Source organism: Dysidea avara, chromosome 3, assembly GCF_963678975.1.
Source record: "Dysidea avara chromosome 3, odDysAvar1.4, whole genome shotgun sequence".
NCBI classification, from domain to species: Eukaryota; Metazoa; Porifera; class Demospongiae; order Dictyoceratida; family Dysideidae; genus Dysidea; species Dysidea avara.
In genome coordinates, this window is record NC_089274.1 from 48,508,806 (window position 1) to 48,533,501 (window position 24,696).

At 38.1% G+C, this 24,696-nt stretch overlaps 1 protein-coding gene across 2 annotated transcripts in view; it reads left to right on the top strand.

Moving 5' to 3' along the window:
* Window positions 1-736: 736 nt before the first annotated feature.
* LOC136251419 (uncharacterized) overlaps window positions 737-24,696 on the top strand; it is a 38,385-nt gene continuing 14,425 nt past the window's right edge. The window contains exons 1-9 of one of the 2 annotated variants that reach the window (XM_066043867.1): window positions 746-866; window positions 2,606-2,719; window positions 2,854-2,929; window positions 3,524-3,988; window positions 10,695-10,889; window positions 10,937-11,122; window positions 11,966-12,202; window positions 20,811-20,917; window positions 22,171-22,535. In XM_066043867.1, coding sequence (XP_065899939.1) covers window positions 2,869-2,929; window positions 3,524-3,988; window positions 10,695-10,889; window positions 10,937-11,122; window positions 11,966-12,202; window positions 20,811-20,917; window positions 22,171-22,535 — 1,616 coding nt within the window. In that variant the 5' untranslated portion in view covers window positions 746-866; window positions 2,606-2,719; window positions 2,854-2,868. Of the gene's footprint in view, window positions 867-2,605; window positions 2,720-2,853; window positions 2,930-3,523; window positions 3,989-10,694; window positions 10,890-10,936; window positions 11,123-11,965; window positions 12,203-20,810; window positions 20,918-22,170; window positions 22,536-24,696 lie in introns of both variants that reach the window. The other variant, XM_066043866.1, reaches the window with a different exon arrangement.

The window sequence follows — 24,696 nt, forward strand, 5'->3', positions numbered from 1 at the left end:
ACACCTACAGCTAATCGCGAATTTTTCGTAGATCACGTGATCAATATCCGGGAAATTATCGAAAATCTCCGGAAAATCTCGTGATAAGATTCAAAGATTCACAAAGATTCAGGCTCAAGGTGTACGAGATTCAGGTTGCGTTGCTGACCCCTCGACCTATCAATGTATTGCCCCACTTCCCCCCCCTCGGGCATATATGGGGCTATAGTGGGGATTTGACACAGCCGAATGTCAAATGCCCCATAGTAGGGCAAACCTATCGTGTCAAATCCCCACCGTTGGCCCCAGTTGCAACGCGGGATTTACTCGGGATTTGACATAGCGAAGGAAGTTACAACAAAAAATATTTGGGTGCTTACGGAACCGGATCGTCAAATGCCCCATAGTGGGGCAGCAGTTTTGTGTCAATTCCCCCTGTAAAGCCCCACTTACGCCCGAGGGGGGGGTGGTGGGGCAATACATTGCCGATAGGTGCATTAAGTGGACCAGCCTGTTTGTGGGCCACATTTATGTAGTCATCCAAGTTAGCTATAAACTGCCGGTCAAGTTGTGTGCAGAGAGTTAAGGTATGAAAATAAGCCACCCTACATTTGAAATGAAAAACAGAAAATCACCAATAGTGGCCTAAATAAAATACGGACACCACGGCTTACGTAGCGCTTATCATGAATTACTAATTAATTGAAGCTCGAATTGAAGCCACACATAGTTCCTGCATGCCTCTTGTTAATTAATACCTGGCATTTCTATGCTTGATCAGCCGGTTAGTGGATATGATGAAATAGCATTAAAACGCTAGATTGGAAAAAAATATCTTCTTCAGTGACTGGGTTTCACTAGTTACCTCGAGCGAGTTACCTTCAGAGGTATGCCTAGCTAGCTATATGGATCTTGTTTGTATGCAGTACTCATGTGGGTGTATAGCCATATATAAGTACATATAGAGTTAATTAAAATCTGCGTGGATGTGGTAGATATAGCGCCTATACTAGCCATCAGTTAAAATGCAATGGCGTTGTAATGCACTTGTCAATTTCATGCCCCACCCCCGGGGGGGATACAGGGGATTTGACAATTCGTGGTGTCAAATTCCCCACTACTGGGGCAAAATGGCTGTCAAATCCCCACCCCTTAGTAGGGGATTTGACAACACCTCAAGGATAACTAAGCACATATTTCATGCATGCGACTATACACCTGTAGCTAGCTAGTAAAATTGTAGCTAGTAAAATTATAGCGAGTGCGATTTTATTGTTTAGAAATGCAACTACCGAAAATCAGTCAGTGAATTGGACAACTGTCAATTGCCCCAGGGGTGGGGACAAGAAGCAATGTCAAATCCCCACCTGGGGTGTGGGGGTGGGGCATGAAATTGACAAGTGCATAAATGTTAGGCCACTCCAAATAGCAAGTTCTCGTCCTGTACCTCAGTAGTTCACAGTACCCAGACATATTTACATGCGGGCAGGTTCATTCCCATTATAATTAGTTCATTATGAGAGTAACACTTCACCATGCACAACCAATTTGAACAGATGGCCTTGACATAGCCAGCTAGCTATCTTCAGAAATCTAACTTAGTTCTTCAGTGATTATTTATTATTAATTGTTCTTCAGTGATTTGGGTTTTCTCCACACATGCAATCCTAGGTCCCTCCAATCCAAGGTTAATGAGTTCGACCTTGCCAATATAGCTACTATATGACTTCTCCATAGAGAAATACATGCTGACATCACATAATAGTTGTTATAGCAACAATATAGATCACTGTAGAGTGTGATAAGACACTTTAATAGTTTGGATGCTGGGTTAGCTATAAACCACATTGTTAATTGTGTACAGCATATAATATGATGGGTTAATAGTCGCTTACTGCCTGCATGATCCAGGCTAGTCTGTGTTCCATCGACATTATTATTGTATAGCTGGTATTATTGTGCTGATAGCTATGCATGACACTGTTTTGTACTGGCAATAAATAATTGGTAGCTAAATAACTATAATTTCATTCAAATGTTTGCTTTTTATGGTGGTTATAGCTACAATTCATGGCACTAATGCAGTTACGAAGTGAACACTGATATCTATATATTTTTACATATATGTACAGATCATTACATGCAGCAACATGTGTGAAGCCAAGTTAACAAGCCTACTAAATGCTACCAACCTGCATATATGATTACCAAGTGTGTTTGTGGGATGTGTAAATAGAAGCCAATTAATACATCTTTAGTTACACATCCATTGACCTAGCTACACCTCTGTATCAGATACAGTTACATTGTTTTACTGTATATGGTGTGTGGCTATTGGTGTGATGCTGGTGCCAGTTATCAAATACTTGTGACTGTTTACAAAAGACAAAGATAGATATGGTTACTGATACATGAATAGCTACATTGTTGTTTACCAATTCAGTCTGTATGGTAATAATACTTGTGCATGTGAATTGATAAGTATTAACACTGTTTCTGGTACAGTACACACGAAGAAGTTATCCTGGTCCATTCCTGAACACACCCTCCATTATTACTAACTTTTATACACTTAGAAGGTGTACAGTATAGCTAGATTAAAATAGAACTTTCATTTATCTTGTAGCCCCCGGCTATAAGGTGGAAATAAAGGAGGTAATTTGAAAACTTATCAGCAGTGGCTCAATGGGCCGTGTGAGTTTGTCAGTTTTGGTGCAGAGGTTCCTGGTTCTAATTTAAGGTAATTTTTCTGTTCTTTGTGTAGGGTGACTGTTCTATTAGAATATCTTGACCTAAGACTACAATTTATCTTGTAAAATTTAATGAGCTCGTTGGAAAATTGTAGCCTTCAATTGTGTATATGTACAATTGCAGGTATTAGACCAGAAAATGGAGATTGTACATACTTGGACTGTCTTTATTATTACTGTTCAGCTACTGACAGTGTCTGGTAAGTGAACACTAACATATGCATTTATAGTTCAGTTTTAGGTGTCTAGCTATAGTGAAACTTTATGGCTTGTGTAATAATTTTATGGTGGTGTAACAGTATTTCACTAATAAGCACTGCACGTATTGTAAAATCAATTAGCATAAAATAGTAGCTACTGTTATCTGCTTAATTAGAGTTGAAAAAACAGCTGCATGTTTGCATGCCAATACTGTAACTCTCTGTTTATATTAATGTACCCATTAAAAGCAGAACAGATTGGTTTGTAGATTATTTGTGTTTTCAAAGAGCTGGTGATATGTGATACTTCAATATCAAGTGTGGTGTTTAGAAAATGTTGTAAAATATACTGTACAAAGTGATCAAAAGATTTTAAAATGAGTTTGTGTTCTAATAAAATTGTAAGGCTTGATTGCAAAAGAAACCTCCTGATTTGATATAAAATTGTAATCAGTTATCACTAGACATATTCATCTAGTATCAATAACGGTGCCAGTTTAACAATAACATGTGCACTGGTATATTGTCCAGCTTTATTGTCACATGTATAAATGTTAGACCTATTGTATTATAACAGCTGTCATACATTAATAGATGGACAGTGCACCACTCAAGTGAATGTAGAACAAGCTGGAACTGATAGATTTAATACTGGCACCCAAGTGCTCAGTAGTAATGGCTTCTCATGTAGGGGCAGAGTGACTGGTTTTATGATAAGTATGGCTAGGGGTACTGGTGGTGGTGATAACCCAAGTATTGAGATATGGCGCCCCTCAGGGACCACATATAATAGGCGATCACAGTACACAATAAATAATAATGATGCAAGAAATATGGGAAGTTATGATCTGGCAGAAGTGACATTTACTGGAGTTGATGTTGAATCAGGTGATGTTATTGGATATTATCTATCAGAAAATCTACGCCGTACTGTGTGGAACATTGCTGGATCTGCTTCTTATACTATCAGTTCAAACAGCGCTCTATCCAGTTTTGATATTAACGGTACTAATGTACAAACTGTTGGTGATAGACAACCTCTGATTCTAGCAATGTTTGGTGAGATTATATTTGACTTTGTTGTATATGTAACAAGTGTATTAGAAATTTCATAGAAATAGAAATAAAGTGAGTCATCTACACATGCATCTATACTAGTAGACATAATTCTCCTACTTTAATCATGCAGTCTGTCATATATTCATGACTAAAGTATAGCTACAGGTGTATGATCCCTACTCTAATTTCTAATTACACTTGTTTAATTTTTTGTTTTATACAGGTGTATAATTATTACTGGTGAACCAGTGCATACCACAACAAACAAAAGAATGGTACCTCACACATTATAAAATTGTTATGCAATTGGTTGGAGGCATGAGCTAGTCAGCCGGACAGCCAGCTATCAGAAAATTCAATTGAATGTATATTATACAAGCATCAGGAATTTTTAGTTCAATTAGGGCCGAATCATAGAAAAAAAAGTAGGGAACATGTCAAAGGAGGTTGCTCATACTTGCAGATATACTAATGGACATTTAATCCCTAATTCAGTCATGATAGGTAGACTAAATTAGGGATTAGGGACTGAATTAGGAATTAGGGTCCACTAGTATATCTGCAGGTGTAGATGACCTCCCTTGTTTCCCTACTTTATTTTATGATCCCTAATCAAACTTTAAGTTCTTAATGTTTCCTTATACTTGTTTGTTTATTTTTGTAACATTACCATGACTGGTGAGCCAAATATCAATTACTGACTTGAAAATTAAGTGGCCATTATGCTTCACTTTCAGCTATGTTCAAAAGGTATGTTTTTTCCCCCACCTTTTCAAACATACTTTATGTAACAACTTTAAACAGGCTGTAGGACCAGGTGTCCTACAGACCTTCAGCACTTGTGCTGTAAAGCCTTAATAAATAAATAAATAAAAACCTGTTACACAGTGCTACAAATAAAGAACAGGTAGGAGAAGTTCCTCTGCAATCAATCCAGTCACCACAAACAATATGGATGATTCATGTGCCCCAACTATCAAGTACTGACTCAAAAGTGAAAGTGGCCATTATGTTTCGCTTTCAGCTATGTTCAGCCCATTTCACAGCACCACAAATAAAGAACAGTAGAAGAAGTGCCTCTGCAATCTAAAGACAAATGTTACAACTACATACATAACTAGCTACTACTATACTACTACATAAAGGAAATATAATAATTAAGGGTAGAGGGGATTGTCATCATCATCACTGTCCTGAAGAGCCCAATACCTTCAGATCATTTTAGCATTATTTTGCTGCAGTGCAACAGAAAGTTGTTGGACACCTTTGGCTGTCAGCAAAAAGAAATGAGACACAAAGGAGGACAAAGGTAAGCCCATGATACGTGAAGTGACACCAAACAGTGAAAACATCAAGCCCATAGCCTTGAGTTATGCTTGTCTGAAGGCAGGCAGGCAGGCAGGTGGGTGGGTGGGTGGGCAGACAGGCAGGGTCAGCAGAAAGTTCCACTGAATAAAAAATAAAAATTTTGTGGCAATCTATTGGAAGCATTTAGAGCCATACTGAAGGCACTTTTGGCTTGGTTATACCTAACCAGTACTGCCAAGGAACCAGGATGGTATATTGTGAAGCTGGTTTTTGGGTGAGAAAATTCCAATATACAGTATGATAGTACTGTATGATTAGGCTTGCGCCAATTATGCCGGCATAACTTCGAGCATAATAGGCTAGCAAAAGCATCAAGCATTATGCCAGCATAATAGGACGATTTTCAAGAATTTTCATTAAAATGTGCACGTCAAAAATATTACACAACATGAACACACTGCACATTATTACTACATTTCATATCAAAATCTGTAATAGAGCAGTCACTTACTCTAATGCAGCAGTCAGGAAATGCAGATATACTCTAATAAAACAGTCAGCTCTCGAGCATAATCTTGATTTTGAGAGCATAATTTTGAGCATAATAGGCTGGATTTTTTAGCACTGCTCAAAAGCATAATAGGCAATTTTCAAAGCATAATTGGCTCAAGCCAAAAATCATAGAAACTTGTTGGTAGGATTTAGGATCAATCTGAAGGCATTTTTAGCTTGGTTATACTAATCTAATCCAAGCTGTAAAAAAGGGTGCGGCCCCAAAAAGACCATAGTGAAAAAGATGTGAAATCCAAGGTGGCAGCCAAGAAATGGCTGTGATGGTATGCTAATCTGATGGTAAAAATTTTAATAACAACAATTCAGGTGAATTTGGTGCCAAGACCAAGCGGCACCAAATTCACCTGAATTGTCGTTATTAAATCGCTGCCACCTTTGATTTCATATCTTTTTTCACCATGGTCTTTCAGGAGTCGCACCTTTTTTTACAGCTTGGCTGTTTTGGATTAGATATCACTTCTTTTGTATGGGCTTTTATAACCTGTCTTTTTTTTCTTTACCACAGAAAGAAGAAAAAGAGTTAAAGTATATTTTTAATACTTTATCTATTTTTGATTTTATCAGTAATTATACAAATTTTATATAATATTTATTACATGCCAATTCTTCTCTGCAGGATAACTGGTTTGCAGCTGATCTCTCTACCGGCTGACTTGAAATGTAGCCAAACTCTCTACAGGGTGACTTGTTTGTGGCTGAACTGTCTACAGGTATCTTGTTTGTAGCTGAACTGTCAACAGGGTTATTTGTTTGTAATTGAACTCTCTACAAGGTGATTTGTTTGTAGCTGAACTCTCTACATGGTTAAGTTGTCTAGCTGCTCTCTACAGGGTGATTTGTTTGTAACTGAACTTTCTACTGGGTGATTTGTTCATAGCTGAACTCTCTACAATGTTATTTTTTTGTAGCTGAACTCTCTACAGGGTTGATTTATTTGTAGCTGATCTCTCAACAGGGTGATTTGTTTGTAGCTGATCTCTCAACAGGATGATTTGTTTATAGCTGAACTCTCTAAAGGTTATACATCCTGTAGAGAGATCAGCTAGACAAATCAACCAGCTACAAAGAAATGACACTGTAGAGAGTTCAGCTACAAACAAATCACCCTGTTGAGAGATCAGCTACAAACAAATCACCCTGTAGAGAGTTCAGATACTTTGTCTATAGCTGATCTCTCTACAGGGTGATTTGTTTGTAGTTGATCTCTCTACAAGGTGATTTGTTTGTAGCTGATCTCTCTACAAGGTGATTTGTTTGTAGCTAATCTCTCTACAGGGTGATTTGTTTGTAACTCTCTACAGGGTGATTTGTTTGTAGCTGAACTCTCTACTGGGTGATTTGTTTGTAGTTGATCTCTCAACAGGATGATTTGTTTATAGCTGAACTCTCTACAGTGTTATTTCTTTGTAGCTGAACTCTCTACAGGGTTAATTTGTCTAGCTGATCTCTCTACAGGATGATTTGCAGTGTTGGGAGTAACGCGTTACATAAGTAGCGCGTTATGTAATATTATTACTTTTGTGGTAACTAAGTAATATAATGAAATACGCTATAAAAACGGGTAATATAACTCAAGTTACTTCACTTACAAATGTAACGCATTACCTAAGTAATATAGTTACTGTAACGAGTCTAATATTACGTAATATTATTAGTACAAGTAACGAAGTTACTAATCTCGTTAGTAATCCACTGAGTAACGCCTAGCCAAAGCGAAGCAACGAAGCCTACTGAATGAAGCTTATTCATCAGCTTCTTACTTATAACCAAGATTTGCACATTGTCCAACAACGTAATCATGTCACGTGATAAAGCAGTAGTTTCACACGTGACAGCTTAAGGCTGTGGACACAAAGTAATATAATATTACTTTATTTTATGGGTAATATGTAACTGTAACTAAATATTTCAGTTGCAAGTAATATGTAACTAGTTACTTTTACAAAGTAACTTGCCCAACACTGGTGATTTGTTTGTAGCTGAACTCTCTACTGGGTAATTTGTTTCTAGCTGATCTCTCTATAAGGTAGCTTGTTTGTAGCTGAACTCTCTACAGGGTTACTTTGTCTAGCTGATCTCTCTACAGGGTGATTTGGATGTAGCTGAACTCTCTACAGGGTTACTTTGTCTAGCTGATGGGTGATTTGTTTGTAGCTAACTCTCTACAGGATGGTTTGGTTGTAGCTGAACTCTCTACTGGTTGCTTTGTTTTTAGCTGAGCTCTATACAGGGTGACTTGTTTCTAACAGATCTCTGTATAGGATAGCTTGTGAACTCTCTACAGGATGTTTTTTTTGTAGCTAAAGTCTCTACACGGTGACTTGTTTGTAGCTGAACTCTCTACAGGGCTATACTTGTTTGTAGCTGATCCCTATTAGCAGTGGCATAGCCAGGGCTTCGGGAGTGGGTGGGCACACTCACTCACACATTTCACCCCATGCAACTAACTAGCACAAAATGCGAGTCCATCCCTGTGGACTCTACATACATTTGGTTTTAAAACTGTGCATGAATGTAACTAGCTAACAATACGCTATACGCTGCTGTTCCTGCAGCTTATTCACTAGATAATGCTACTGCATGAATGATATAGAAGCTAGAAATGAAAATTAACTTATTACACCTCTTTGTCTTGTTCTCTTTTTACTTGTACACAACTCTTTAACTCCTCAGATAATCGTATGGCCAACCAACTTGCCTAACACTAGAGATTTCAGTAAATTTTTGTCTCATCACTTTAGGTCAATTAACCTTGCCGACAAAAAAAATCCGCTGTTAATCACAACTGAGTATTCCGGATGTGAAAACTAGACTAGATCCCCTTCTTCCTTGTATTCCTCTCTTCTCTGCTAAAATTTGGATCACATAATAATGTGCGTTAAATAGAAACTGTTGAAATTATTTGGGTCACGTGATGTAATTTCTCAGCTGATTTACAATGAAAATTCGTGCTGTGAAGGTATACACTACTTGCTTCTTTTTTGTGACAGCAATAGCGAGCGGGTGCCGTTGTCCTAGGGAAATTTGGGTGGGCACATACCCACCTAGGCCCACCCTTGGCTACGCCACTGTCTATAAGGTAACTTGGTTTGTAGCTGAACTCTGTACAGGGTGGTACTCCCTACACAGTGACTTGTTTGTAGCTGAATTCTCTACAGAGTGCCTTGTTTGTAGCTGAACTCTCTACAGGGTGATTTGTTTGCAGCTGAACTCTCTTCAGTGTGACTTGCAGTGTTGGGAGTAATGCGCTACTTATGTAACGCATTACATAATATTATTACTTTTGTGGTGACTAAGTAATATAACGAAATACGCTATAAAACAGGTAATATAACTCAAGTTACTTTACTCACAAATGTAACGCGTTACCTGAGTAATATAGTTACTGTAACGAATCTAATATTACATAATATTATTACTACAAGTAACGGAGTTACTGATCTCATTAGTAATCCACTGAGTAACGCCTAGCCACAGCGAAGTAATCGAGCCTACTAAATGAAGCTTATTCACCAGCTTCTTACTTATAACCAAGATTTGCACATTGTCCAACAATGCAATTATGTCACGTGATAAGGTGGTAGTTTCACACGTGACAACTTAAGGCTGTGGACACAAAGTAATATAATATGTAATATTATTATAGTTACTTTTTTTATGGGTAATATGTAACTGTAACTAAATAGTTCAGTTGCAAGTAATATGTAATATGTAACTAGTTACTTTTACAAAGTAATTTGCCCAACACTGGTGACTTGTAATGTTCTGAATCTCTATTTGTAGCTGAACTCTATACATGGTAACTTGTTTGTAACCGAACTGTCTATGTTTGTACCTGAACTCCCTACAGAATAACTTGCAATGTTGTAGAATTCTATAATGGAGAAACTTATAAACATAGCTGAATGCTCTATTAGGGTAGGGTATTAGTTGGCTTTCGAATCATAACTCAGTGGTTTGCATTCCGATTCTTCTGTACTAGTGCAACTTCCTTCTACAATGATTATTGCAGCTACTCACCAATTTTCAGTTGATTGCTCTAAGCGGTTTGCCTGGTAGGAGTGAAAATTAACGTTATTTTTATTCACGAAGCTCGGTTGTGCAATTGTTACACACCTTCGATTTCGAGTCATATCTCCATGATCGTTACTTTGATTCCTTTCAAACCACCAAAAGGCACTCCTACGATGGTTGGTCTATCCACATATCGATTTTCAACTCATTCCTCAAAGCAGTTTGCCTGTAGGCGTGACAACAAATTGATCTTGTTTTACGCGAATAATCGATCATAACTCATGAACTGTTCATTGAATTTGCACCAAACGTGGTACTAGGATTCAGCCTTAGACTCCCTTTGAGTGTGCCAAGTTTCAGGGTGATCAGTTAACGCATTTGTGTTTTATAGCAGTATTTCAAAGTGTGAGAAAAGACGAAGAAGAAAAACGAAGAAATAAAAATGAAATTTTGACCACTCATATCTCGGAAATGGCTGGGGCGATTTTCTTCAACTTTGGTATGTGGGGTGGCCTACCTGGTGGGCACCTCTGCAGTGAAACTGGCTCCTATTGGATGAGAGATCACGGAGCTACAAAGGTGTGAAAATTGCATTTTCTTTCTTCCTGTCAATATACTCACGGTGTGGTGCGCTGGCTTCTTGGGCCGCACGACACACTACTGTGTGTCTTGATACTGTGAAACTGGCATGAAGGAAAAGTGAGGATGGTTTTTTGGTGATACCTTTGGGCAGGAAAGCCTAAACCTCCATGATCCCTACTATACAGTATTACCATACTGTATGATAATGGCTGCATGTGTTTTATTGTAGCCAGAAGATGTGATGACCTATCAACACCATCTAATGGAGATATTACATCATGTAGTTTTGGTAGAGAAGGAGTGGGTTATGAGGGAGACACATGTAGTTTCACATGTAACACTGGTTATGAGCTAACTGGTAGTGACACTAGGACCTGTCTGGGTGATAGAAGCTGGAGTGGTAGTGATGTTGTGTGTAGAAGAGGTATGTTTTAATACTTTAATACTACCAGGTATTTATCAACTTTTTAGTTCCTTGTCCATCACTTACTGATCCTAATAATGGAATGATCACTTGTTCACTGGGAGATGATAGAGTTCCTTCCTATGAAGACACTTGTAGTTTCACATGTAACACTGGATATGAGTTAACTGGTAGTGACACTAGGACCTGTCAGAGTGATGGGAGCTGGAGTGGTAGTGGAGTAATGTGTGAAGGTAGGTATGCATAATGTGTGGCTAGCAAGGGTTGACACCAATGATGACTATGTGCCTATGTATGCTTGCATCATAAAAACTTGAATCTCATAGAAAATCTTTTATTTATATAATTCAACTTCAGTAGACAAACATGGAGTACTAGCTATGTAGGTGCAGAACGAACTTAGAATTTATTGTTGCTTTGAATTAAATTATCTGTCTTACATATCATGAACACTGCCCTACACACATTGAGGTAGATTGTAACCATATGTACATGCAGTACTCCATACAGTTTATTAAAATAATTTGTTACAATGTCTGATCAAAAGCAGTATAATTATGACCTACCATAGCTTAAATTTGTCTGCACCACAAATTTCTAGTTTGACATATCTAACACATAGAGCAAATGTCAATAGTAGAGTAACATAATACACACATTTTGTAGTCAAGCAGGAAAATTGGTGTAATACATTAGAGAACTGATATCACTAAAATCATGTTTCATATATCCCACAAGTCAAAGATAATTACTTTCATAGCTGACAAGTACAAGTAGGCCAGTGCTTCAACCTCATAGTTTGTTTGAGGTGTATATCACCACAAACCATTAACAAATGGCTTAATGAAATGCTCTGTCTCTGTAACGTTGCTTTCCTGCTATAGTGTAGTATTACCTAGACACAAGGTTTCTACAACACTAAAATTGGCCAGGGAAGAATATGTAATATTGACCAGAAATTATCTGATTGTTGAACGTTATTTCGAGCACTGCATGCACACTATTCTGTCGTGTACTTTATATAACTGCATGCAGGTATGTAGGATATAATGTATTATTGCAATGTCATACTTCAGTTATTATAGCATCTGCTACCATCAGTACTCTGACTACTAGCACCCGCAGTGGAGCAGTTACTCCTACTCCAGGTGGAACTGGTCAAAGTGGAGGTAGCAGTGGTGGTGGTGGTAGTGTTGGTGGAATTATTGCTGGTGTCATTGTTGGAATTTTAGTTTGTGTTGTCATTGTGTGTGTAATTGTCTTCTTGTTGTGGTATCGAGCTAAGAAGAAAGAGCAGTACAAAACTAACCAAGGTATAGTGCTGTACACCCTCTCAACTAGGAACATAGAGTGTGCATGTAAATTTACTCAATGCTGTCTTGATGGGAGAAATACATTAATGTATACTTAATTGTAGTGTTTTGGGGAAGTGATGTTACAGGTGGGCTGAGCTGTGGACTGTGGATACCAAGATATAAGTGGTTTTCCAAATCCCCAAGAGACCATCCTATCATGTTGATGGCATAGTACCATACTAGACAAAAGTTTGAAGGGAGAATGCTTGGCAAGCTTGTTTTGATTTGTCAAAACTATTTTCTTGTCCAATTCTGCTTATAATTCTATCAAGAACCCATTACAACATATAAAAATTGATTTTCTGCCAAAGCACAATATAGTCAAATTACCAATTTTTCTCCTGCCAAAATTTGTTTTGTACAGAATCACGACTGCTAGAAGTATTGCAGTTGGGTTCTCCATTACACTGCACGACTGCTCCATTATCGTATGTTGATGTCACCAACACTCTAATCAAGAGTACATAATATATACATAATTTTTATTATTATGTACTCTTGCTCTAATCTATACTGATGATAGGAGTGTCCTTCTGTAACTAGCTAAATGAAGCACTTCTCAATGCATGTGTATAACACTGTGTTCTTTGGAGTTCTATACAGTGGACTGCTAAGTCCAGTGGTGGAGGAAGTAGTTGATATGAGAGGGGACTGACTGGAGTATAGTCTCTGGCAGCATGGGGTCTGGGGGGCTGTACTCCCCAGAAGCTGTAGCCATTTTAGCTTTCACAATGTCCCAAAGTTCACCAAAATCAAGACACACGGTAGTGTGTCGTGCGGCCCAAGAAGCCGGCGCGCAACCCCGTGAGTATATTGACAGGAAGAAACAAAACGCAATTTTCGCACCTCCGTAGCTCTGTGCTGCCTTGATGAAACAAGACAAATTTTGCTGTGTACATTCCCTCCACCTTCAGCACTCCACATTCCAAATTTGAGCGAAATCGCTTCAGGCATTCCTGAGATATGCGACTTCAAAAATTGGCTTAGTTTCTTCGTTTTTTTTCTTCTTATTTTTCTTCCTCTTTTCGCACACTTACAAAAACTGCTATAAAACGCGAACGCGTTATCCGATTTCCTTGAAATTTGGCACACAGAAGGGGGGTATAAAGGCGCATCTCGGTACCACCTTTGGCTGGAATACCATAAACAGACAAAGAGTTATGAGCGATTATGCACGAAAAATAACACCAATATGTTGTCACGCCTACAGGGTAAACCGCGTATGGGAAGAAGCTGAAAATCGGTGGGTGAATAGGTTAACTATTGAACCTCAAACCTTTTGTGGTTTGAAAGAAATCGAGCTAAAAACCAGGAAGATACAGCGAAAAAATCAACAGTGTGTAACAATTACGCAATCGAGATTAGCTAATTTTTTTATTTTATTATTATTAATATTATTATGCTTGCCACGCCTACCAGATAAACCACTCGGGGTAATGCTTTGAAAATCGCTGTACAGATGGAGTTATCATCTTAGAAAGGCTATTCAATGGTGTAGAAGAATCAGACTTAAAGCCACGGAGTTATAACACGAAATCCAACTTGGTGTAGCAAGTGCGAGATCGAGATACTCTAATAGAGCAGTCATCCTAATAGAGCAGTCACCCTGAACAGAATTCAAGAAATCAGTTAGAAATAAGTAACCTGTATAGAGATCAGCTACAAACAAATCACCCTGTAGAGAGTTCAGCTACAAACAATTCACCCTGTTCAGACATCAGTTAGAAGTTTTCTTGTAGAGAGTTCAGTTACAAACAAATCACCCTGTTGAAAGATCAGCTAGAAGATGTCACCTTGTAGATAGTTCAGTTACAAAGAAACCAACATGTAGAGAATTCAGCTACAAACTAGTGACCCTGTAGATACATCAGCTAGAAGAAGTTACCTTGTAGAGAGTTCAGCTACAAAGAAACCATTCTGTAAAGAGCTCAGCTGCAAACAAATCACCTATACAGAATTCAGCTACAAACAAATCATCCTGTAGAGAGATCAGCTAGAAGAAGTTACCTTGTAGATAGTTCAGCTACAAACAATTCACCCTGTACAGAGCTCAGTTAAAAGAGGTTTCCTTGTAGAAAGTTCAGCTACAAACAAATCACCCTGTAGAGAGATAAGTAAGAAGAAGTTACCTTGTAGATCGTTCAGCTACAAACAATTCACCCTGTAAAGAGATCAGCTAGAAGAAGTTACCTTGTAGAGAGTTCAGCTACAAAGAAACCATCATGTAGAGAACTCAGCTGCAAACAAATCATGTATAGAGAGTTCAGCTACAAACAAATCTCCCTGTAGAGAGATCAGCTAGAAGAAGTTTCCTTGTAGAGAGTTCTGCTACAAACAAATCACCCTGTAGAAAGATCAGCTAGAAGAAATCACCTTGTAGAGAGTTCAGCTTCAAAGAAACAATCATGTGAGAGTTCAGGTACAAACAAATTGTCCTGTAGAGAGATCAGCTAGAAGAAGTTACCTTGTAGAGAGTTCAGCTACAAAGAAACCATCATGTAGATAGTTCAGGTACAAACAAATCACCCTGTAGAAAGATCAGCTATAGAAGAAATCACCTTGTAGAGAGTTCAGCTACAAAGAATCTATCATGTAGAGAGTTCAACTACAACCAAATCACCCTGTAGAAAGATCAGCTATAGAAGAAATCACCTTGTAGAGAGTTCAGCTACAAAGAAACCATCATGTAGAGAGTTCAGCTACAAACAAATTGGCCTGTAGAGAGATCAGCTAGAAGAAATTACCTTGTAGAGAGTTCAGCTACAAAGAAACCATCATGTAGAGAGTTCAGCTGCAAACAAATCACCTGTAGAGAGTTAAGCTACAAACAAATCTCCCTGTAGAGAGATCAGCTAGAAGAAGTCACCTTGCAGGGAGTTCAGTTACAAAGAATTAAACCATGTAGAGAGTTCAGCTGCAAACAAATCACCTGTAGAGAGATCAGCTAGAAACAAGTCACCTTGTAGAGAGTTCAGCTAGAAGAAGTCACATTGTAGAGCTACAAAGAAACTACCATGTAGAGTTCAGCTGCAAACAAATCACCCTGTAGAGAACTCAGCTACAAACAAATCGCCCTGTAGAAAGATTAGCTAGAAGAAGTTACCTTATAGGGAGTTCAGCTATGAACAGATCACCCTGTAGAGAGTTCAGCTACAAACAAATCACCCTGTAGAGAGTTAAGTTACAAAGAAACCACCATGTAGAGAGTTCAGCTGCAAAAAAATCAATCACTCTGTAGAGAGTTCAGCTAGAAGAAGTCACCTTGTAGAGAGTTAAGCTGCAAATAAATCACCCTGTAGAGAATTCAGCTACAAACAAATCACCCTGTAGAAAGATCAGCTAGAAGAAGTTACCTTGTAGAGAGTTCAGCTATAAAGAAACCACCATGTAGAGAGTTCAGCTGAAAACAAATCACCTGTAGAGAGTTCAGCTAGAAACAAGTCACCCTGTAGAGAGATCAGCTAAAAACAAGTCACCCTGTAGAGAGTTCAGCTAGAAGAAGTCACATTGTAGAGAGTTCAGCTACAAAGAAACTACCACGTAGAGAGTTCAGCTGCAAACAAATCATCCTGTAGAGAGTTCAGCTAGAAGAAGTCACCTTTTAGAGAGTTCAGCTACAAAGCAACCACCATGTAAAGAGTTCAGCTGCAAAAAACTCAATCACCTTGTAGAAAGATCGGCTAGAAGAAGTTACCTTGTAGAGAGTTCAGCTACAAAGAAACCACCATGTAGAGAGTTCAGCTGCAAACAAATCACCTGTAGAGAGTTCAGCTAGAAACAAGTCACCCTGTAGAGAGTTCAGCTAGAAGAAGTCACATTGTAGAGAGTTCAGCTACAATGAAACTCCCATGTAGAGAGTTCAGCTGCAAACAATTCACCCTGTAGAGAACTCAGCTACAAACAAATATGCAGTGTAAAAAGATCAGCTAGAAGAAGTTACCTTGTAGAGAGTTCAGCTACAACGAAACCACCATGTAGAGAGTTCAGCTACAAACAAATCACCTGTAGAGAGTTCAGCTAGAAACAAGTCACCCTGTAGAGAGATCAGCTAGAAACAAGTCACCTTGTAGAGAGTTCAGCTAGAAGAAGTCACATTGTAGAGAGTTCAGCTACAAAGAAACCACCATTTAGAGAGTTCAGCTGCAAACAAATCACCCAGTAGAAAGTTCAGCTATGAACAGATCACCCTGTTGAGAGTTCAGTTAGAAACAAGGAATCCTGTAGAGAGATCACCTAGAAGTATCGCCTTGTAGAGAGTTTAGCTACAAACAAATCACCTTTAGAGAGTTCAGCTACAAACAAATCACCCTGTAGAGAGATCAGCTAGAAGAAGTTACCTTGTAGGGATTTCAGCTACAAACAAATCACCCTGTAGAGAGTTCAGCTACAAAGAAACCATTCTGTAAAGAGCTCAGCTGCAAACAAATCACTTGTACAGAATTCAGCTACAAACAAATCACCCTGTAGAGAGATCAGCAAGAAGAAATTACCTTGTAGATAGTTCAGTTACAAACAAATCACCCTGTAGAAAGATCAGTTAGAAGAAGTTACCTTGGAGAAAGTTCAGCTACAAAGAAACCATTTTGTAAAGAGCTCAGCTGCAAACAAATCACCTGTACAGAATTCAACTACGAACAAATCTCCCTGCAGAGAGATCAGCTAGAAGAAATTACCTTGTAGAGAGTTCAGCTACAAAGAAACCACCACGTAGAGAGTTCAGCTGCAAAGAAATCACCCTGTAGAAAATTCTGCCAGAAACAAATTGCCCTGTAGAAAGATCAGTTAGAAGAAGTTACCTTTTAGAGAGTTCAGCTACAAAGAAACCATTCTGTAAAGAGCTCAGCTGCAAACAAATCACCTATACAAAATTCAGCTACAAACACATCACCCTGTAGAGAGATCAGCTAGAAGAAGTTACCTTGTAGATCGTTCAGCTACAAACAATTCACCCTGTAGAGAGAGCAATTAGAAGAAGTCACCATGTAGAGTGTTCAGTTACAAAGAAACCACCATGGAGATTTCTGTAATCAATATATGTGACCGGATTTGCGAAAAGGGGTCTTCCACACACATCCAATTCCGTAAACGTTGGAGATCATAACTCAGTGTTCAAGTAACATATTAACCTGAAAATTTCACCATGTATTCAGCTATAGTGGTGCTCACTACTGCCCAAATATCAAGGCAATAGCTCTTTCCAATCTGAAGTTATCAATTGTCAAAGTTGGCAAATCGGATGTGTGTGGAAGACCCCTTTTTGCAAATGCGGTCAAATATGTATTATACAGTATATATAATTTGTACATTTACTGATAAAATATTTAAAGTACATCTACTTCATCTTTTCTTCTTCCTGTAGTAAAGAAAAAAGCGTAGGTTAAAAAAGTCCCAAAGCTGGTATACAAATACAAAAAGAAATGAAATCTAATCCAAAACAGCCAAGCTGTAAAAAAAGTGTGCGGCCCTCAGAAAGGCTATGGTGAAAAAAGATGTGAAATCCAAGGTGGCGGCCAAGAAATGGCTGTGATGGTAGGTTAATGGTAAAAATTTTAATAAAGACAATTCAGGTGAATTTTTGTGGCTCTTCACAAAATTTACCTAAATTGTCATTATTAAAATTTTTACCATTAACCTACCATCACAGCCATTTCTTGGCCGCCACCTTGGATTTCACATCTTTTTTCACCATAGCCTTTCTGAGGGCCGCACACTTTTTTTACAGCTTGGCTGTTTTGGATTAGATTAATTTATAGCAATTATACAGGTACAATTTAAAGCATTTTAACTAAAACACTAACTTTTAGTTGAAACTATTTAAAACAGGCTATTTGCCAGTTAAAAACTTTTTTTGGCAACGCTTTTAGCTGTTGACTATAGTATGTACAAGTTGAACTGGATCCTGAAAAACAGCTAAAGAATAAAAGTGGATTTCTTCTCAAGAGAGTAAACATTTCAGCCAACCAGATGATCAATGGTGACAGCAAAGGAGTCAACAACAGACATGTACAGTTTGGCTCCAATACAAGTTTGAGGAAGGGCTGTAATGGACACTGTACTTTTATGGCTTCCACATAGGAAATGTATAGTGAAAATTTTGATTAGCCGTAAATATTATGTCAGACATTTGAACGAAAAGATTTTGAAATATTTTTAGTGGGTCAAGCAGTACTACCAAGAGTACATAATAATATGTACTCTTGGTACTACAAATGAGCCAAATTTCAAGATTGTGTGTAATTGCATCATCCATGAGTTATTAAATGTTTTTGAGGATCCAGCTCAACGCGTACATACTATACAGGGTTAATGAACATAATGCAACATTGAGCTGAGCCCTCAAAAATATTAACTCATTTGTAGTATTGACTTACCCGCTAATCATTCAAATGCCTGGCACATTATTTATAGCCAAAGTTTTCACCATACATTATAGGAAGCCATAAAAGTATATACTGTTGGTGGAAGCACTTGTTTGCTCTTGATATCTTTGTTGTCATCACCAACCATCTTGGTTGGTTGAAACGTTGAGAAAATATCCTCTTTAATTTTTAGCTGTTTTCTCAGGGTTCATGCAGCTCAACTTGTTTGCGGTCTGACCCACACTCGGACCCACCGCACACAGCTAGAACAAGCCAGCTACGAGGCTCTGGCCTACATAAGCATAGTATATAATCCCAGGAAGCTACTATGGCATGGAAGATTCTTGTCTAAAATTACGACGGTAGTTATATAGCCGTTTACAATGACTTAGCTATACACAAACTTACCCGGCACTGACTTTGCTGGGAGAATAGTGTGATGCATTCAGTGCCGTCAGGTTTCATGTCCATTCCGAGGCATACATTCAGCAACAACTCGCAGCTGATTCGGCTCCATTTGTCATGCACAGATTTTGACTAGACTAGTTATATCACCAACCCACTGCTTCAGCAAGAACAGTTAAGACTGTAGCCTCGACTTTGCCAGTTCTTATTTACGTGATACATCACGTGAGATATCATGTGAGTCCTTGCAGGAATTTGAACATTATTTTCAGTTTGAATGAATTTTCTCTTAGCAAGTCACTTTTAGTAGCACTTCTAAACACTGAACTTGGAAGCTTTTGCTACTAATTTAGCTAGCTAATCTGTTGCTGAAGCTGTTATTATGCATGCATGCATGCAGTGTCTCCTATGTAATATAATACCTAACTGTATGTTCTCTATTCAACAAAAAGTAGTGATATCCTGTGCCAAAAACAGCCCAGCTTTAAAAAAAAGCGAGGCCAAGAATGCACAACTACATGTTCATGGAGTAATCAAAAAGACATGATATCAAAATCTGGCCAAGAAAGCATTTACAGTATAGGCACTTTTGTGCATTCATTTTCTATATGCTTCACATTATCACATCCAGCTAGCTGTACATGTGTGCTTGCAATATAAACAATACTACTGAGATGATAAAAGATATTACACTGCATTGTTACCAAAATTAATTTAACTAAAAATTTACAATTGGTTCCTACTTGACCATCTTTTTGCACTGTATATTAAAATAAAAAGATGGCCAAGTAGAAATTTTTAGTTAAATTAATTTTGGTAACAATGCAGTGTAATATCTTTTATCATCTCAGTAGTATTGTTTATATTGCAAGCACACATGTACAGCTAGCTGGATGTGATAACGTGAAGCATATAGAAAATGAATGCACAAAAGTGCCTATACTGTAAATGCTTTCTTGGCCAGATTTTGATATCATGTCTTTTGGTTACTCCATGAATATGTACTTGTGCATTCTTGGCCTTGCCTTTTTTTACAGTTGGGATTTTTTTGGCACAGGATATTAAATAACATGACAGAAAGTATGCTCTAACTATCAATTACTGAAAAGTTAGTGGCCATTCTGCTTCATTTTCAGCTATGTTCCACCTGTTATACAGTGTTTGCTACAAGCAAAGAACAGTACAAAAAGTGCCTCAGTAACCAATCAGTCCAATCCAGTCACTATGGAAATTACAAATAATTTCAGCACTGAAGTCATGACACATGTTATTGGAAATTGTTGACCTACGAGGCAATGGAGAAAGAAATGGGACACAAAGGAGGACAAAGGTAAATCTATGATGCATGCATTAATTGTGTGGTTGGTGAATAGGCACAACTTGATATCAAACAGTGAAGAATCAAGCCAGTATATAGTTTTAACCATAATCAAGTTATGCTTGGCTGAAGGCATCAGTTAGTTAGCTAACAGAAAATCCAGTCAAATAAAAAAATTATAGAAACTTGGTGAAAGGGTTTGGGTTGCCCTGAAGTTATTTTTTTGGGTGTCTAACCAATTTTGCCAAGCTGTCGCAAAAGAAAAGTGAGGATAGTTTTCAGTGATATCTTGGGCATGAAACCCCAACCTTCATGATCCCTACTATACAACATTATCATACTTTATGATAATAATATGCCATCAAACAATTGTTGTTTCATTTATGGTAAAGTTTCATAGCTGAGGAAAAAGGGTTTTCAATTTTACATGCATAGTCAAATATGTACTTGTGGTTTCCACCTTATTTATAATATGTTTAATTAGATCAAGATTATGAACAGCCACCAACACATTCAGCTACACGAGCTGGTCTGAATACCATAGTAGCTACCCAAAAGGATACTCACAATCCTGGAAAAGGCACACTAAAGGTATAGCAGTACTAGCCTATCAGATTATTCACTCCAGGGCTTATGATAAGAACTTCTAAGTGCCAGGACAAATTTCCCAACAAATGGCTGGATAACTTGTAGTTGGATGGACACACAAATACACTGTATAGCACTGAACTTTGCCTGCTGTGCTGCCAAGGTTGTTTGTAACAGCCACGGGGAAACAGTGGAAATGGAAACCAGAAATGGTCAAACCATTATAATAAATGTACCCTACAGTATAGCCCTTGTTTAGTGGCCACTTCTTAAAGACCACCTTCTTACAAAGACCACCTCTGTACAAAGACTACATTGTAATTACATTTCAAAGATGGTTAAAGCATACTTAATGACCCTATAAATAAGACCATATTGTGGTCACTTTTATAAGACCACCCTCTTTATACAAAGACCACCCCTCACATTGTAATATTAGCTAAGTTCCAAACATCTATGACTTTATCAAATCAGCTAAAAAAGGCTAGGCTCTTAAGATCATCACCTCCTTATGAGACCTCATTTTTCTTTGTGTATTAGCTACACTTTAATTACATGGACTGTTTTTGTATGACACATTCTGGTACAAACTAAACGATACAGATAGCCAGATGACTATGGACCAAAATATGGGAGGTGACATTGACCCTTTTCTATGAGTCATGAAATACATGTACCATGTAAAAAGATGGTCTTTGTAAAGAGGTGGACTTACAAAAGGTTACCATGAAGTAGTCTAATCAATCAGATCATTAAGTATGCCTTAACTGTCTTACAATGTGGTCTTTGCACAGAGGAGGTCTTTGTATGGTCTTTAAGGGTGACTACTAAGTGAGGTTTTTACTCTAGGATACACCTATATAGCGATTTGACCATTTCTGCATTTTCCATTTCCATTGCTACTGTTTCCAATTGCTCCCCCCTCCAAAACTGTATAGCTGCTTTTATGGGGTTTCAGTACACTGGAGAGGTTGGTTATAGTATATTTGTGGTCCCCCCCTTGGTTTGCAAGAATGTAGCATCTTCTCGCAACAACTGGTAGTTATTGTTAGTAGAAGAACAGTCATGCACAACTCAGCCATAAGGCTTCCCCTTATACTTTGAAAGGACATAATTCCCTGCCAAATCCAATTATGACCACAAAATGTGCAATTTGTCAGGAATTTGTCTGTTGTCTGACCATTGTCATAAGCCCTGCTACTCACAATTGCATTATACATGTTGCAGAATTTATTCATTTATGACATTTTGTTTAGAACCAAGTATATGACAATCCTAGTTATGAACAAAAGGTTCAGTTCTCAAATGGAAATACCTCTATTGAACCCATGGATTATTTGGATCCAGTGACAATGCCAGCAGCTAATGGGGAAGATTATGAAGTTATTCCTAATTTGGACCTGTATGAACAGCCACACAGTGGCATATTTGATGATGCTCGTTATGCAGTTATTCCTATTCCTTCATATGAAAATAATCTTGGTAGTAGTATGACATTGCGTCCTGGAGAGGGACTACCTGAGGATGAAGAGTTTTATGTAGACCCAGGGCATGTCAAAAAAGAGATATATGAGTGGTTTGAACAAAAGAAGATTCGTAAACTCAACAAAAATGATGTCAGGTACTCAGCTATTATTATGTATGCAAATAATGGGGGCGTATGCCCTAAGCACTCATCACATATAACTGTTATATAGCTACAGTACACAACATTGCAGGGGCTGATCCAGAAATAAATCAAAGGGGGTGGCTGGCTTAGTTTCATGCTTTTGCTAGTTTTTTATACAATGAGCACTGCCATATACAGTAATGAAGTGGGGATTTATCAAAGTGTTTGTGTTAATAGGTTCAGTGTGCAAAGTACATTCAGCATGCGGAGCATGCTCTTACTAAGGGGGTCTGGGGGCATGCCCCCCCCAGGAAAATTTAGAAAATTTTCCCCTGAGATTGAATCTGGAAGTGATTTTGACTGAAAATTATAAATGTAAATTTTGTGCTGGCTACTTGTACTGAACCAAAAGAAACACTGGTACTTGTAAACACTTGTAATTGCCACAAAAGACGAGCATCAGTTATGTACCATCTTAAAATCTAAATGGAATCATTTACTGCAAGCAGATGACAACCTTGATAGTGAGCTTGCTAGATGGAAAACTCACTGCAGTAAATTTTGTGCAACTTTAAAGGATAAGTCTATAACTCATTTGTTGAGTGAAGATGCAGATCCTATTTTTCCCCAATATATACATATTGGCAATACTACCCATCGGAAGCACTGAGGCAGAAAGGACCTTTTCTTGTCTCAGGCAAATCCATTCATGGTTGTGCACCACTATGAGTGATGAAACACTGGGTAACCTCGGAGTGTTGGCAATGCAGGATTTAGTTTCCCACTGAATGTTGAACAAATATGCAAAGAGTTTGTGACTAAACATAATAGAAAAATGTGCACTACAAGTGTTTTGTGTGATTAGTATGAGTATAGCTATTAATGCTTTGATTTGCATGTGTAAGTTCAATCTAATCCAAAACAGCCAAGCTGTAAAAAAAGAGTGTGGCCCTCAGAAAGGCTATGGTGAAAAAAGATGTGAAATCCAAGGTGGCGGCCAAGAAATGGCTGTGACAACAATTCTGGTGAACTTGGTGCCACTTGGCACAAAATTCACCTGAATTGTCGTTATTAAAATTTTTACCATTAACCTACCATCACAGCCATTTCTTGGCTGCCACCTTGGATTTCACATCTTTTTTCACCATAGCCTTTCTGAGGGCTGCATTCGTTTTTCACAGCTTGGCTGTTTTGGATTAGATTTCACTTCTTTTTGTATTTGTATAGGCCGGCTTTGGGGCTTTTTTAACCTATCTTTTTTTCTTTACCACAGGAAGAAGAGAAAGATGAAGAAGTTTTTAAATACTTTAACAATTCTGATTTTATCAGTAAATGTACAAATTATATATATATAATAATACATTAAATAGTTTGCAACTCTCTACAGGGTGATTTTTTTGTAGCTGAACTCCCTACAAGGTAACTTCTTCTAGCTGATCTTTCTACAGGGCGATTTGTTTGTAGCTGAACTCTCTACATGCATGGTAGTTTCTTTGTAGCTGAACTCTCTACAATGTGACTTCTTCTAGCTGAACTCTCTACAGGGTGACTTGTTTCTAGCTGATCTCTCTACAGGGTGACTTGTTTCTAGCTGAACTCTCTACAGGTGATTTGTTTGCAGCTGAACTCTCTACATGGTGGTTTCTTTATAGCTGAACTCTCTACAAGGTGACTTTTTCTAGCTGATCTCTCTACAGGGTGATCTGTTTGTAGCTGAACTCTCTACAAGGTGATCCTTCTAGCTGATCTCTCTACAGGATGACTTGTTTCTAACTGAACTCTCTACAGGTTGATCTGTTCATAGCTGAACTTTCTACTGGGTGATTTGTTTTCAGCTGAACTCTCTACATGATGGTTTCTTTGTAGCTTGAACTCTCTACAAGGTAACTTCTTCTAGCTGATCTTTTTACAGGGCATAATTGTTTGTAGCTGAGTTCTCTACAGGGTGATTTGTTTGCAGCTGAACTTTCTACATTTGTAGCTGAACTCTCTACAATGTGACTTCTTCTAGCTGAACTCTCTACAGGGTGACTTGTTTCTAGCTGATCTCTCTACAGGGTGACTTATTTCTAGCTGAACTCTCTACAGGTGATTTGTTTGTAGCTGAACTCTCTACATGGTAGTTTCTTTGTAGCTGAACTCTCTACAAGATAACTTCTTCTAGCTGATCTTT